The sequence below is a fragment of the Mirounga leonina genome, unplaced genomic scaffold (genome assembly GCF_011800145.1).
Source record: "Mirounga leonina isolate KUSES-001 unplaced genomic scaffold, KU_Mleo_1.0 Mir_54, whole genome shotgun sequence".
NCBI lineage: Eukaryota > Metazoa > Chordata > Mammalia > Carnivora > Phocidae > Mirounga > Mirounga leonina.
In genome coordinates, this window is record NW_023270812.1 from 4,458,942 (window position 1) to 4,474,174 (window position 15,233).

At 55.2% G+C, this 15,233-nt stretch overlaps 1 protein-coding gene across 1 annotated transcript in view; it reads left to right on the forward strand.

Annotated features, from left to right (window-relative positions):
* Positions 1-202: 202 nt before the first annotated feature.
* The window catches only part of LOC118001815 (solute carrier family 22 member 1-like), a 25,618-nt gene continuing 10,587 nt past the window's right edge, over positions 203-15,233 (forward strand). Inside the window, 8 exon segments of the mRNA XM_034991954.1 lie at positions 203-726; positions 4,719-4,822; positions 6,593-6,747; positions 8,153-8,315; positions 8,421-8,447; positions 9,462-9,594; positions 9,805-9,911; positions 12,333-12,547. Coding sequence (XP_034847845.1) covers positions 316-726; positions 4,719-4,822; positions 6,593-6,747; positions 8,153-8,315; positions 8,421-8,447; positions 9,462-9,594; positions 9,805-9,911; positions 12,333-12,547 — 1,315 coding nt within the window. The 5' untranslated portion in view covers positions 203-315.

Sequence of the window (15,233 nt, forward strand, 5' to 3'; positions counted from 1 at the left end):
GGGGTCGCCCAGCGGCCTCTAGCTCTCTCCTCTCTCGGAGGGAACTCTGACTCCAGAGAATTCGAAGCGCCGCCTGGTTGACTGGCTTCCCTGCCAGGCCATGTGGCCGGTCACCGTCCTGCCTTCCACCCTCGCTTGACGCGGGCAGCACGGGGTGAAAAATTGCTTCCAGTTGGTCGGCTTCCAGGTCGAGCATGCTTGGACAGCAGCGTGCTCTCGAGCCAGCATTGCAGAGAAGTGCACGCGGAACATTGACCCCGGCCCTGGCAGCCAGGGCAGTTCGGCCAAAGCGATGAAGGAGGTGCTGGCCCCATTATGCCCACCGTGGATGATATTCTGGAGCAGGTCGGCGAGTTTGGCCGGTTCCAGAAGCAAGCCTTCCTGACCCTGTGCCTGCTCTCAGCTGCCTTCGCCCCCATCTACGTGGGCATCGTCTTCCTGGGCTTCACCCCGGATCACCGCTGCCTGAGCCCCGGGGTGGCCGAGCTGAGCCGGCGATGCGGCTGGAGCCTGGCGGACGAGCTGAACTACACGGTGCCCGGCCCGGGGGCCGTGGGCGAGGCCTTCCCCCGCCAGTGCCGCGGCTACGAGGTGGACTGGAACCGGAGCGCCCTCAGCTGCGTGGACCCGCTGGCAGGCCTGGCCACCAACAGGAGCCACCTGCTGCTGGGGCCCTGTCGCCACGGCTGGGTGTACGACACGCGGGGCTCGTCCATCGTGACCGAGGTAAGGGCAGGCCCCGGGTTTGGGGGAACAGGTGGGTTTCAGGGGCAGGGAGGAGACACACAACAAATCCTAGGAGGTTCCGTCCTGGGCACTCTGCCTGCTTCTGCCGTCTGGTCCCCCACAGACGCTGGGGGTTCGAGGAGCAGGGCTGGAGGGCGGGGAGACCTTTGCCAGCCAGGCTGAGCTGCATTTTTGGAACATGGGCCTACGGGGAGATGGGTTCCTCGTCTTTCTGCCCCATGGCTTCTCCAAGAGCCTGTAGAATTCCCTTGGGGTGCCGTTAGAATGGTGGGTCCCCCTTCCTCTACTCATGTGACAGCTGAGTGCCGGCTGGGGTGGTTTGGAAGCCATCCTGGCTTTGGAGTCAGACTGTTTGAATCCCAGCCGTGCCCCAGATCAGCTGGGCATCCCCGAGGATGTTACTCAGCATCTCTGAGCCTCCGCTTCCTCATGGGTGAGCCAGGGATGGCAGTCACCGGCCCCACGGGGTTGGCGAGTTCAGCTGTGCGTGGCGGCCCCACTCCCCGCCTACAGGATGGGGTAGTGGTGTCGAAGGGCCCCGCTTGCCGAGTTCAATGGGTCCTGTCTGTATTGCGCCTCGAGAATATTTTAGTAAAAAGCCACCAGATTTTTTTTTTCCTTCGTGCATCTTTTTGAAAATTGCATTGTGACAAGTGTGGGCCCTTGGAAATTGGCTCTGAGGTCAGCTGTTCAAGCCACAGGCCAGTTTTAGTGTCAACACAGCCGAGGCTCTTACTGGAGGAAGGTGCTGGGTCCTCTCCTCTGGCCTGATCAGTACCCCGTGGTGGGGGGTGGGGGTCGGACCGGGGAGGGGGCAGAGCAGAAGTTTCCCCTTTGGGGGGAACCCTCCTACACTGTTGGTGGGAGTGCAAGCTGGTGCAGCCACTCTGGAAAGCAGTGGTCTTGCTCCTCTGCCTAAACAAGACTAAACTTCCTCGTTCGGCATGAAGGCAGGGTTGCCAGGTTTAGGAAAGGAAATCCAGGGTGCCGGGTAGAATTTGAATTTCAGATAAACAACGCATTTTTAGTATTAGTACATCGCATGCAATATTTGTATTCCCTGCCTCGGTTATCAGCATCAAATATTGTGCAATATGTGGCCGGGAGGGGCAGCAGAGCCGGAGGGGGAGGGGCAGACGCAAGGGGACTGAGAGAGCTCCAGAGCCCGGTGGCTGTCTGTGGCAACAGGGGTGGGCTTCCAGGAGACCCTAGATCAAAGCACTGGCAACGACTGAGGGGATCCTCGAATTGTCACTCACAGAGGGAGTGGGGAGGAGGTAGCTGTAGGGTAGAGTGCTGAGTGTGAAGGGGGGTTCGCTGGAGACACTGGGCTGACTAGACACAGGGGCCCTAGGGTAGGGGGCCCAGGAGGACTCAGCACTCTCCCCCCATTGCTTTAAACCCACCTTTGCCTCCGCTCCTCATCCTAAACTGCAGCTTATTCTCGGGGGGATTTGCCTTTCTGCAGAAATAATTTTTAACTTAGCCTTGCCTTGGACGTTGGAACTTGCTTGAGGGAGGATGCTGAGCCAGCTTGTTTGAATATCCCAGCGGCACTCCCCCTCTGTGCTAGGGATGGGGCCTGGGGCTCCGTCTGGGGAAGGAATGTGCATGTTCTCTGACTTCTGAGTCCCCTGCCCTGTCAGCTGCAGCCCCACAGTGGGCTGGGGGCCCCCCTCCAGGCTGGTTAACCCCGGTCTTCCCCCGCCTGGGAGCATGAGCAAGAGAAAGTCCTCAGCTCCAGGTCCCGGGAGCCCTCTATCAGCAATATCACTGTTTCTAAACTTGTCTCATCCTAGAGATCTCCTGGCTTCTGCTCTGTGATCTGCTGAGACAGGATCCACAGCAGTCTACATTCTGGCAAGGACTCTGGGTGATCTCGTGATCAGACGAGCTTGGAGAACACAGACTGTGCCTGAGACCCCAGGCACCGGCCCTGGCGGAACCCCAGTGGGCGCAGCCACCCATCTAGCGCCCCCTACTCTGCGCCACCCCAGGCTTTCCTGAGGGCTGGGCCTGTCTTCCTGGTGTGCACAAATGTGCAGGGGGGGCAGTGGTTGGGTGTGAGGTGGGGGAGGCACAGGGCATGGCAGGTGACTCTAGACACGGATCCTGAGCATAGTGGGGGCAGAGATCTCCGCAGGAGGTGGTGGTGCCGGGTAAGGCCAGATGCCCCTTCCTCCAGTCTGTGAGTGCCCTGGCTTCTGCACAGTCTGGGGGACAAGATGCGCCCTGGGCATTTCAGGAAGGGGGGCAGGGACATCCTACAGACACACTCATGGCGAAGATTAGAACAAAAGACAAAAAACGGTGCCCTGCAGCTTTGGTGGAATCTGGCGCACACAGATTATGGTCTTGGACATTTGAGTAGAGGCTACAAAAAGACAGTTGGGCAGGTGGAGATGCAGACCCTGGGACAGCCAGATAACACCCAAGTGATCTGTCCTTCAGTCCTCTAACGGCAGGGCCCAGGGCAGGCCGGGAAAACCAGCGAACCGCAGAAGCCTCGCGGGGCCGGTGTGCTTTCAGCCGAAGGGAATGGACATTTGGGTTGGTAGAGGGACCGCCTGAGATGCTGAGTGGCATCTTGTCGTGCCTCCCAGAGCTGAGCCACTCACGGGAGCAGAGCGCGGGGTCTGGGCAGCAATAGCAGGTATAGACAGGCTCGGGATTCGTTTCTGAAAATCAAGTGGTGACCCAGAGTGCTACCTAGATTTTAATTTAAAAAGTGCTCATGTCAAGGAAGGAAGCAGCCAGTTGGAGAGAACCCCAGGCTGATGGAGCCCAGAGCCCTGGGGCCCTTAACAATCGACCCCTGAGCCCGGGGACGGGGGGTGGCGGGGGAGGCCCGGTTTTAACTGGCAACCTAGAGATTTGCGGACGGTGGTGTGTAGTAAAACCTCTATCCTGAAAGGTAAAGGGTTTGTTATTTACCTAAACCATTTTCACAGGACTTCTCCCCTCTGTGCTCACACCAGCTCTGTGAATGGAACAGGACAGGCACAGTACACACAGTTCAGACTGGGAAACTGAGGCCCACCTACTGTCACGTCTGGTAGGGGGAGCCATGAATCCAAGTAACTAGAGTGGGACAGAGACAGGGAGAAAGGAAGGATGTGCCGCTGGCTGCCACCTCGTCGGGGCTGTGCCAGGGACGGGGACTCCGTGAGGGCCCCAGCTGTGGAGCTCCACACCTTACTTCTACCTCCTCTGTGCCCCGAAGAGGAAGTGGGACCCTCCTCCTCCTCCTCACGGTGCCCTGGTGTGTGTCCCCTGCGGTGGGGCTTCCCTGAAGCACAACGGAGCCCTTCCCCAGGCGGATCTGTCCTGCCTTTGCCCCTGTCTCCCTCCTGCCTAGTCCCTCTGCTCTCTGGCTCTGGGCACAGTGCTCCCTGAGTCTCTGGCCACCCTGGGCCCCGCATGCAGGACACCAGCGCGCACGCTGCTCCCTCCAAGCCCTCTCCTTGCCCATAGTGTCTTTGCTCAGCCCCTCCCCGTGGCCCCTCGCAGCCACATTGGCCATGCTGAGTCTCCAGAATTATCGGTGGGTTTCACATAATTAAATATATAATTAACAGGTACTTAATGGATGGCTTTTGACCAGTTCTGGAAATCACGTTCGATTTATTTTGCTACATTTCTGTCTTTAGGAAATTACTGTGCTGTACTTCTTTTTAGAAGACTTATCTGTTGGCTGTGTTGTCTTTCAATAACCGGCTGTCAAAGTCAGAGCTCTTGACAGTGGTGAGGGTAGAGCAAAGATATTAGGCATATAATGGTAGTAGCTGAGATTGGCCAGAAACCTGGAATTTGTCTTATGAAACTGTGGCAAGAGAAAATGATGCGAAACCCTTGGGGGTATCACACTTCATGGTAAACATTTACTTTGTCCGGAGAGAAGACGGAAGGGACAGTTTGACTTACAAATGGTCTTGTGTTTTCGGCCCTTCTGACTGTGGTGTGACCCGCAGTTTAACCTGGTATGTGACGACTCTTGGAAGGTGGACCTCTTTCAGTCCTGCGTGAACCTGGGCTTCTTCCTGGGCTCTCTGGGTGTCGGCTACCTTGCAGACAGGTACGTAAAGGTCAACCTGACTAAACGCAGTGGCGATGCCGTGAGGAGAACGGATCGTAGGGGACAATGGTGGAAGCATCTGGCCGGGTGAAATCTACCGCAGACGCTGACGGAGAAAGACGTGGTAGCTAGTGCTTTGGACTGAGGTAGGGCAGCACGATGGAGTATGGGCGGGGATTTAGGATGGATTTGGGGGGTCAAAACTCATGCAGATTGTATAGTTGGGGTGGTGGGCTGAGAGAAGGTGGGGACAAAGCCAGGGTTTATGCATGGAGCAGATGGGTGAGGTGAGGTTAGGGCCATTTTTTGAGACAGGACAGAAGAGGTTAGCAGCCTTTGTTGTGGGGGGAGAGGGTGGGGAGCCATCAAGAGTTCTGTCCTGGTGGGGTGCACATGGCAGCTAAGCTAAGCATAGCCCAAGTGGTGCAGAAGAGATGTCACCTAGGGAGGTGGATGCGTGGGTTGTGCTCAGAAAAGAGGTTTGTGCTAGAGATAAATATTTGGGATTTGTTGGCAGGAGCTGGTATCTAAAGCTGTCGATGATGTTTGAGAGAAGCTAGCGGAGTGTACAGAGGCTGGTAGGGAAGGAGTTGCTGGCAAAGGAGATTTGGAAGAAATGGCAGGGAGGTAGAAAGACAACCGCTCTTCCGGGATAGTGTGAAGCTATAGAACACAAGACAGGACTGGCCTGACGGGTCCAAACCTGTGGACACGGCACCATGACTACCAGTGGCAAGGATGGTGTCAGGGGAAGGGTGAGGAAAAGAGAGAGAGGAGAAAGTAGAGTTTGTGTGTGTGGAAAACTCTGTAAGGCAAGTGGGCCAGGAAGGACAGGGGACAGGCAAAGGGTCCAGGATGGGGGTGATCCATCGTGGAGGGCTTGAGGGAGCAACAGGGCAGTGGAGGGGCTGGGCCCCAGGGGAGCAGGGGAAGCAGCCTTCCGTCGGAGGCACAGGAGACAAGATGGAGGCAGATGCAGATAACATTAGTTCTGATTGTTCTGAGGTGACAAGGTGTGAGCGTCTGACAGGAAGTTTCTACATTAGTACAGGATGAGGACATTCACTGGCTGGTGTGGAGGTACGCTGGGGAGGAACGTGGGGCTGGAGGTGAGAAGGCAAGGAGTAGGGGGATGAAGGGCCCGGGATGGAGTCTAGGAGGCAGAGGGCAGGGAACACAGAGGTTGCAGGGTGGGGAGATCTGGGGGTGGAGACCAGGTCACTGTGACCACACAGGAGGTTGGCCCCTTGCTTCCTCAAGTAGCCACCAGAGTGCGGGATCAGGTTGGAAAAATGGAGTCAATGAAGCTCCCTACCGGGATGAAGAGTTAGCAAGTGATTTGCCCATTTCATTCATGAAAAAAGGAAAGGGAAATAATCCTCAATTGTTATACCATTAGAACTGAATATTTTCCCAGAAAACTTTCTGAGGCTGCTGATAAGACTAGCACGTTAATAATAATACAGTCTGCTGGGTGATGAGAGGGGGCACACGTGGGAACCTGCAGAACCCCCAGGTGAACCACCCCCTCCCCCCCCTGGCTGAGATGCCAGATGCCTGAGACCAGGATTCTGGCTTCCTCCTTACAGTGAGTTAATGAAGCTCGGAAGGGCTGCTGTTCCCTGCGGACCACACGGTTGGGCCCTCAGTTCCGGGGGGCAGTCCCTCAGGACAGCAGTGATGCATGCCTCCCGATCGAAACCCTTGCTGCCCCTTGGTGCCCTTTGGACCCCAAATACTCCCCACTTCCCTGTCTCCTTGCCTCTGAAGGTTTGGCCGAAAATTATGTCTCTTGGCCACCAGCCTTATCAGTGCCATCTTGGGTGTCCTCATGGCCGTGGCGCAAGACTACCTGTCTCTGCTGCTCTTCTGCCTGCTGCAGGGGCTGGTCAGCAAGGGCAGCTAGACGTCTGGCTATGTCCTGAGTAAGTGTCTGCTGGGCTGAGTTCCCACCAGGGCAGGTGGGCGGGTGGGCAGGTGGAATGGGGTGGAGCCAAACGTGGAGGTGGGATTTAGGGGGAGAGGGGACATTTGTGGGGTCTAGAGAAATTGTCCTAGCTCTAGTTGTATGTGATTGTCTGTCTGACCGGGCAGGGCATGACGTGGGGATAGCCTCCCTCCCTCCCTCTTTCCTCCTCCCTCCCTCCCTCCCTCCCTTCCTGCCCCCCTGAAGGCTTGCAGGTCACATATTCCCTGGGCCTCCCCTGGGAATATTGGTCTCCTTTATTGGCTTCTCTTCTCCCCCATCCCTCAATGTGGCAGGACCCAGGACTTTGTCCTCCCCGTCCCCAAACCTGCTCCACCTGCAGACCCCCACTCCAGCCCCCAGTCAGTGACGTGCCCTCTGTCCAGCCACTCAGGCCAGAGGTCTGGCAGTCAGCATGGCCCCCATTTCTCTACGCCTGCTTCTGGCCCCTCAGGGGTTCTGTTGCTGGCTTTCACAGCGCACACGTGTCCAACATCTCTCCTCTGCCCCTGCCCCTAGGCCCAAGCCAACGCCATCGCTTCTCCTCCACATGGGTCACCAGTCTCAACTCAGCAGTGGACGTGGGATTGTGTTGCCCCTCTGGGCCCGGGCTCTGCACTTCATGCAGCATAGACCAGCCTCTGTAAGGCCCCCAGGACAGCCTGGCCCCGGGCACCGCCCCTCTCCCTGGAGATCTGCGTCCTTAGCTCCCACTGCCTGGAACTTCACCCTTGAGGTTCACCCCCCTGCACTGCTCTCTGAAAAACTGCAACCCCTTCACCCTCCACTCTCCCGATCCCCTTCCACCAGTGAACTCTCCGTCCCCCCATGGCACAAAGTGCATTCTGGCCTGGCACACAATTTACGCATTTGCTGGGTGTGCCCTCTGCCCTCTCTCATGAGGACGTGGGGTTATGAGGGCACGACTCTGCCCGTGGGGCTGATGACACACCCCAAACACCCAGAGTGGTGCCAGGTCCCTGGTAGGCACCCAGGAATGCTTGTTAAATGAATGTGCGCTCCTGGGGCCGTGAGAAATCTCACAGCTCAGTCTGAAGTTTGTCGGGGCAAAGCTCTGGGGAGGAGAGAGGGGCCCGTGTTCAGGCATACCAGACCCTCAAGCACCCAAAGGACACTACAGACGGCAAAATGGGGGGATTAAAAAAGGAAGAGCTAGAGAGAAGCTGGGACCGACAGCCCGGTGTATCTCAGGGAGGCTTGAGCTGAGTAACATCAGCAGGACGAGGGGAAGGAGCCTGGGGTCAGCCAGGCAGGGGCAAGGTGCAGGGGCTCGCCGGGGGCGGGGGGGAGGGAGGCCACGGGGAGCCCAAGGAGCCCCAGGGGTGACTCATGTCCTGTTTCAGTCACAGAGTTCGTGGGCTTGGGCTACAGGCGAACGGTGGCGATCCTCTACCAGATGGCCTCCACGGGGGCCCTGCTCCTCTCTCCACCCCCGGGACCATGCTGAGTGAACTCCGACTGCCTGGTGACCTCGTGGCCACACAAGCCATCCCCCAAATGGCCACAGTGGCCACGCACTCGGGCGCAGGGCTGCTTCTGCCCTTTGTGCCATTTGGGGTGTTCTAATATTACAGGATGGCCCCTGTTACGTGGGGAGCTACCCTCAAACAGAGCCTCTGTCAGTTTGCCTCCCTTTAGGTAGAGGGGCAATGCTTCAATCAGATAGGAGGCCACCTAGCCACATAGAAGGCATTTGCTGTTTGTTGAGTGAATGAGTGAATGAATGAATGAGTGAATAAAAGTTCTTGGGGAATGTGCACATTAAGCCATCGTGAGACAAACCAGTCCCAAGAGGAGGTACTAATCTTACTAGCAGACAGCACTGGGCAGGGTCCCAAGAGATAAGCAGCTGGACAGATGAGTTTTGAATTTTGATTGTGGGCCAGGGAAGGGGTGCAGAGAGGGCTATGGAGAGAAATATCTCATCCCTGCACCCTTTGTCACCATTCTGCTAGGGACAAATTATCTGCGGGTAGCACTGAAGTAGACCCAATCTCTCTAAACCAGGGCTTGCCGCTGGGAGCGGTATGTCTGTGGTCAGGACGAGCCTGCTCTCTCCCATCAGGGTGAAATCCGGGGCTCCCCAGTGGGGAAGGACGCCCTGGCTGAGTCTCGCTGGCCGGGCAGGGTGGGCCTATGCCTGAGTGTTTTCAGAAGACCTCATGCCAGAGATTCCCAATCCTCACGTTGTAACATCCTTACCCGGTTTGAAATGGACCGCATGCTATCTGTTTATTTGGTTTTGGAGATATTTGGTATCTTGTTCAACAACCCTTGTAAGACGCGGAGACACCCTGCTGTCACACAAGGGTCGGGGGCCATATGGGTCATCGATTCTGTGCGAGCAGTTTCCAGGGGAACAAGGGCTGCCAGTGGCCAGCAGAGAGTGGGACCCCTGCTCAGTGGAATGAAGGCCACAGAGGAAAACAGCAGTTCCCTTTTTGCCCCTAAGTCTGTGGCACTGAGAGTATGAGGGACCCACAGAGCTGCTTCGTGGGCACCCTGAGCCAGCGCAGGACGACCCCAGGTCCTCGTCCACTAGCTGCTTGAGGAATTACAGTCCCGAAGTAAAGAGGGTGGGTTGCTTGGGGCAATAGCACCTCTCTGAGCAGGGCTTACCATCAGACGCGCTCTGGGGAAGCCACCACGTAGGGACATCGGTGTCTGCAGGTGGGTGCCCGAGTCTCCCCGGTGGATGCTATCACAGAAGAGAAACGCTCAAGTGATAAAGATAATGGACCACATCGCCCAAAAGAACGGGAAATCGCCTCTTGCTGATCTCAAGGTGACAAACTAGCAAGGGGTTTCTCATATCACTGAACTTTGGGTTGGGTTTATGATTTAGAAAATGCTTCCGGGGCTGCCTTGAGGAGCAGGAAGGCCCTGGAGGAATTTGGGGTGATGAGCGCTGAGCACAGGAATGGGTGGGGTGGCTCTGCAGGCTTCTTCTGCTCCCCCCAGCTTGGATGCAGCTGATGCTCTGACTCCCTCCTAGATGCTGTCTCTCGAAGAGGATGTCACTGAAAAGCTGAGCCCCTCCTTTGCAGACCTGTTCCGCACGCCACACCTGAGGAAGCACACCTTTATTCTGATGTACCTGTGGTGAGGGGCCTTTCCTGTACCTTCCCGCAGCGGAATCGGGTGCTTGCCCGGGCACTGGGGTACTCACCCACGTACCCTGGCCCACCCCCGGGGTCTGCACCCCTCTCCAGGCTGCTTTCTTGCAGCCTCCTACCCTGTTCCCTCAGAGGACATCCGGCCGGCTCCCCATCACCCGGGCTTTGTCCTTGACATTCAGTAGCTCCCCCAACCCCAGGGGCTGAGTGGCTGGACTGTGGGCTCCCCGCCTTCAGCTGGAGCCACTCTGCTGCTGGTACACTCGTTTCTGCTTCCAGCAAGGTTTTACTAGAACCAAGGGTCCAAGCTAGTAGGGTGATGCCTGGTACATGGTAGCCCTGCAAATATTTGCTGAAGGTTGAATAAATAACCACGGTTCCACAGAATCCATCCCAAGTGCAGGAGATGCCAGCCAGGCTCACCATGCCCTCCCTTGGCCCCACCAGTCACCTGCCACGTCCCCGTGTTGGCCCCAGAGTCCTGCAGCCAGCGCACGATGGGTCCCGGGAGCCTTTGCAAACACCCCAGCTGCACTTCCATCCCCCTCTTTACTTCCTCCCCTTTCCACTCACTCTCCCCACTGCCATCCCCTAATGCACTCCTCTGGGGGGGGGGGCGGGTTTGACTCCTCTGCTCTCACACCCCTGCACCCACTCCCCGGGCCAATTCTGCTCTTTTTTGAAAGGTCACTCCCCTGTCCACATCCTCCGCTGGCTTCCTAACAAACTGAGGATAGAACCAAATCCCTTTCCGTGGCCTACAGGGAGCTGACCCTGAACACCCTTCCCTCCACCTGCTCCTTCCTTCCCAGCACTTCCCAGCCGCGTGACTCCAGACATCTCTGCGTTCCCTCTATGACTCAGTTTCTTTGTCAGCAAATAGGGGTAATGGGAGTACCCCCCCTCACCCGCGTGTTGGTAGATTCATGAGATAATTTGTGTAAATGGCTTAGAACCAGTGGCTCGGTACCACAGGCCACTATTTTAACATGTACATGCAATTCATGGGTTCTGCCAAAAGATGGCAGGCCTGCACATTTGTTAACTGTTCCTTGATGAAAAATCAAGCTTATACATTCTTTTCTCTTAAATCAATCTCTTCATCGGTAAGATGTGACTGTTCCATTTTACTGGGGCAAAGAGAGGGCGTGGTGAGCCTTTCGGAAATCAGGAATGATTCAGGACTAGAAACAAGAGCATCCCAATGTTTCTCTGTGTGCAGCTTTATAAAACAAGGGAGTATATTGATAAGAACTCTCAGTTGTGATCTCCGTTTTGGAGCTGATGGACAATTTACATGCTGGGATAAGACAGCAACTTCTTATCAACCAAAATCTCTACTCGCAGTGTAAATACCAATATAATGATCAAATGTTTCTAGCCTCCAAAATGATACAATGTCACCAAAAGAGACACATGGGACTCTGAATTCTCCCTGAGTGACTTGGCTGGTCCCCACTGGTCTCTGTGCCATATTCTGTACCACTGCTACTCTTCCCTGGAATATGGGTGGAGCGTCCTCTGTGGGCTACAGGGTGGAACAGGGAGGGGAACAGCGCTGTTGACGAAGCAGGAAAGACTTGGCTGGCACCTCCTCTGCTGTGCTTTGTGGACTTGACCTTGGGAAGATGATGATGAGGATGCCAATCATCGCTCATCTTTAGCGAGTGCTTTCTTCGTTCCCAGAACCACACCAGGCACTTACTGTGGGACAGAGAGGGGGTGCAGCAAGGGTTGTGGAGAGAAATATCTCATCTGTGCACCTTTCGTCACCGTTCTGCTGAGGGCAAGCCTGATCTGTAGGTGGCACTGGGGTAGGACACAGTGGATGAAGGCTGGTCTCTAAGCTTTATACATCTGTGGTCAGGACAAGGCTGCTGTCCCCTTGTGGGTGTGGAACAAGGGGCTCCCCCGTGGGAAAGGATGCTCTGGCTGAGACTCGAAGTTTGGGCAGGATGGGACTGTGTCTGAGTGTTCTCGGAAGACCTTATTCCATTTATTGATGAGGGAATTGAGGCACAGAGGGCTTCGTTCAGTTACTCAAGGTCACACAGCTCACACAGCAGTCTGATTGCTGAATCTGCTCACTCCGTGGTGCCTTCTGCCCATCCCCTTGTAGCTGCTGGGGCCTCAGGGTCCTCGTTTGCCATCTCGAGGACATGTCGTTGTATCCTGGAAGTCACTATGTCACATCAATCCTGAGAGGAGCTTCTCCCTGAGCGCCCCTCTAGGACAGCCTTCCTGATTTTTATCCCCTCTTCTCAAGTCGCTCCAGGACATTCCAAATCGAGGGACACCTGTTCCTCTCCAGCTCGTAGGGACCTTTGTCCTTGCTGGACAGGATCTTAACTCTCTCCCGTCCCACAGACGGAGCCTCTGCCTGAGACTGCTTCTCCTCTGTGCTCAGGTTCACCAGCTCCGTGCTCTATCAGGGCCTCATCATGCACGTGGGCGCCACGGGGGGGAACCTCTACCTGGATTTCTTTTACTCTGCTCTGGTTGAATTCCCGACGGCCTTCATCATCCTCGCCACCATTGACCGCTGTGGCCTCATCCGCCCCTTGGCTGCGTCGAATCTGGTGGCGGGGGCAGCCTGCTTCGTCATGATCTTTATTTCACATGGTGAGTCGTGCGTTCCCCTCATCTTCTAGGTAATCAAATTATCGATCTGAAATTCAGATCGAATTTGGGAATAGTGTTTCAGGTCCTGGATGTGCCCCTTGAACAAGAACAAAGACAAAGACAGGGTGTTATCTTAGTCTACTACTGTGTTGTTGTTGTTGTTGTTTTTAATTTTAAATTGCGGTATAACATACACACAATGAGCAAATGACAAGTGTACAAGCTGATGACCGTTTGCATGTGAATGTATCTGGGCACCATGACCTAGATATGTGGAACATTTTCAACACCCCAGAAGGTTCCCCTGTGTTCCCTGACAATCCATACTGACCCCTCCTGTTCAGATCACCACTGCTCTGACCTCTGTCACCAAAAAGTAATTTTGACTGTTCTTGAACTTCATACAAAAGGACCCCTAGCAAAGGTACCCTGTGTCTTTGTCTGGCTTCATTCCGTCATTCCATCCATGAGATTTGTCCATGTTGTCACACCAGAGTGTAGTTCATTCTCTTTCACTGTTGGGCAGCATTCTACTGCCTGAATCCCGTGCTACCATCCCACACTGACTGACACTTGTGTGGTTTCCAGCGTCTGCCTACTGGGAAAAGCTGCAGGGAATGTTCCGGCACATGTCTTTTCATGGGCATAGACTCATTTCCCGTGGGTACAAATCTGTGAGTGTTTGCTGGGTCAGGGGTGGCATCTGCGTAGCTCTAAGTCAATACAAGCAGGTTTCCAAAATGGCGGGACCAACGTACACTCCCATCAACGATGCCTGAGCGTTCCAGTTGTTTCACGTCCGTGCTAACACTGGGCATTGCTCGTCTTTTTGATACCAGCTGTTTTGGTGGGTGTGTGCTTTCGTCCATGGTTCTTACAACCCAAGATAATCCAAAGCAGAGTAACTTCAGTCAGTTTTAATTTGAGTACACAAATTGCCTTTCATATTTGTCACATTTGGGAAGATGGTTGAATAAGCACTAGGCATGTTTGCTATTTCCCCAGTTTGTGTTGCTTGTGCTCCGCCCCCGTGGGTTAAATGAGTTGTTTCGGTAAGCGTTTAGGGAGAGGGTACTGTGGGAAGTGGTTCCTGAAATCTGTACTCTCAAGAATCAGGCTGTATAGATCAGGCTGAAAATAAACAGCTCAGTTTTCTTCTCCCTCCTTGCACGAGAGAACAAAGAAGACAGGGAAAGGAACAGAGTCTATCCGAAATAGGTTTTACCCACGATCTTCCCCATCTTCCTATTTCTGGAATCCTGGAAAGATGAATGGGAGGATTTTTTTTTTTTTTTTAAATAACAACACTAGGTGCAGAGGAGGAGCCGAAGGTCTGAGATTGTTCAGTTATCACCGGACAGAGCTCAGGCATCATGCTCTCTGGTCCCAGGTGCCCCCCGCCGCCCCGAGGGCCCTCTTCCCATCCCCCACCCTCTCCACTTGCCTCTACTGAGTCCTTGTCACGTTAGATGATAAACACTCACTCCCTCTTCCGGGAAATATTTCAAGTACCTTCTGTGTGGCCAGCACGCATCTAGACCCTGGGATCTCAGCAGTGAGCAAAGCAGAGAAAGTTCTTCCTTCATGGAGTTTACGTTCTAGAGGGAAAAAGCAAAGGTGAAGCATGGTGGGCGTTAATCCTTTGTGTGGCGGTCAGGGGCGGCCTTAGGAGACCTGAACGAGGGGAATGAGCCGAATGTACTTAGGAGTACATTCACCATCTGGGGAATGTACTTCCCAGGCAGGAGGACAGAAGTGGGAGGATCCCCGAGGAAGGTAGAGCTGAACATTCAAGGAGCAGCCAGAATCCCTGTGCCCGAAATTGGAAGAGCAGGGCAGGAGTAGGGGGACAGAGGTGGGGGTTAGCAGGGGGCAACCTTGGACGGTATCCCCTGTGTGGAAGGGAAGCACTGGGGGCTTTGGGCAGGGATGCTCCCTGCAGTCCCTCTGGCTGCTGAAGGGAGTTGGTGCCCCCAGCGCCGAGGGGGGCCAGGGCGGTAGAGGCGTTTGCCAGATTAAAGACCCCAGCGTGTGTACACACGGCCCTCCCTGCAGATACTGTCTGCGTGAACTTCCTCATCTTTTCTCTTTAGGGGGCTGGAGGGTATCCATGATTAACGGCTTGCCTTGGGCTCTCCACCTTGTGGAGACTGAGTTGGACCTGGTGGTGGGCTCATTCCTAAGGCCACCGTGTCCTCTCTCCTGGGAGCCTCCTGCTGGTGGAGGGAAATGAAGCATGTCTTCCATTAGCAGCCAGTATCTGGGGACAGGGGTCAGGATGACATGACGTCTGTGACCCCAGAGGCTTTATTAGTCACCTGGCATGTCCTGGGAGCCACTTGCTTGTTAGTGTGTGGGCTAATCCAGGTGGAAGGAGCATGTGATGGGGCCCAATTCCTTGATTGGTCCTCAGTAGGGGGAGGGCTTCGTGGACCCTCATGTAATGGGGAGCCCCAGAGCCGTCTGCAGAGTCAAAGGTTTGCTTCCCTTGTACTTGCATCTGAGACTATCCTGAAAGGTGTTTTGTTTAAAAGAAAAATGTGTTTGGAAGTGAAGGCTAGACTGAGGATTAGAAATCTGGTCCGCCAGCTCCTGGGCTGCTGCCTGAGGGGCTGCATTATTGTGGGCCTCCTGTGTCAGGTGTTCCTGTGGGCCTCCTGGGTCTGTCGGGTGTTCCTGTGGGCCT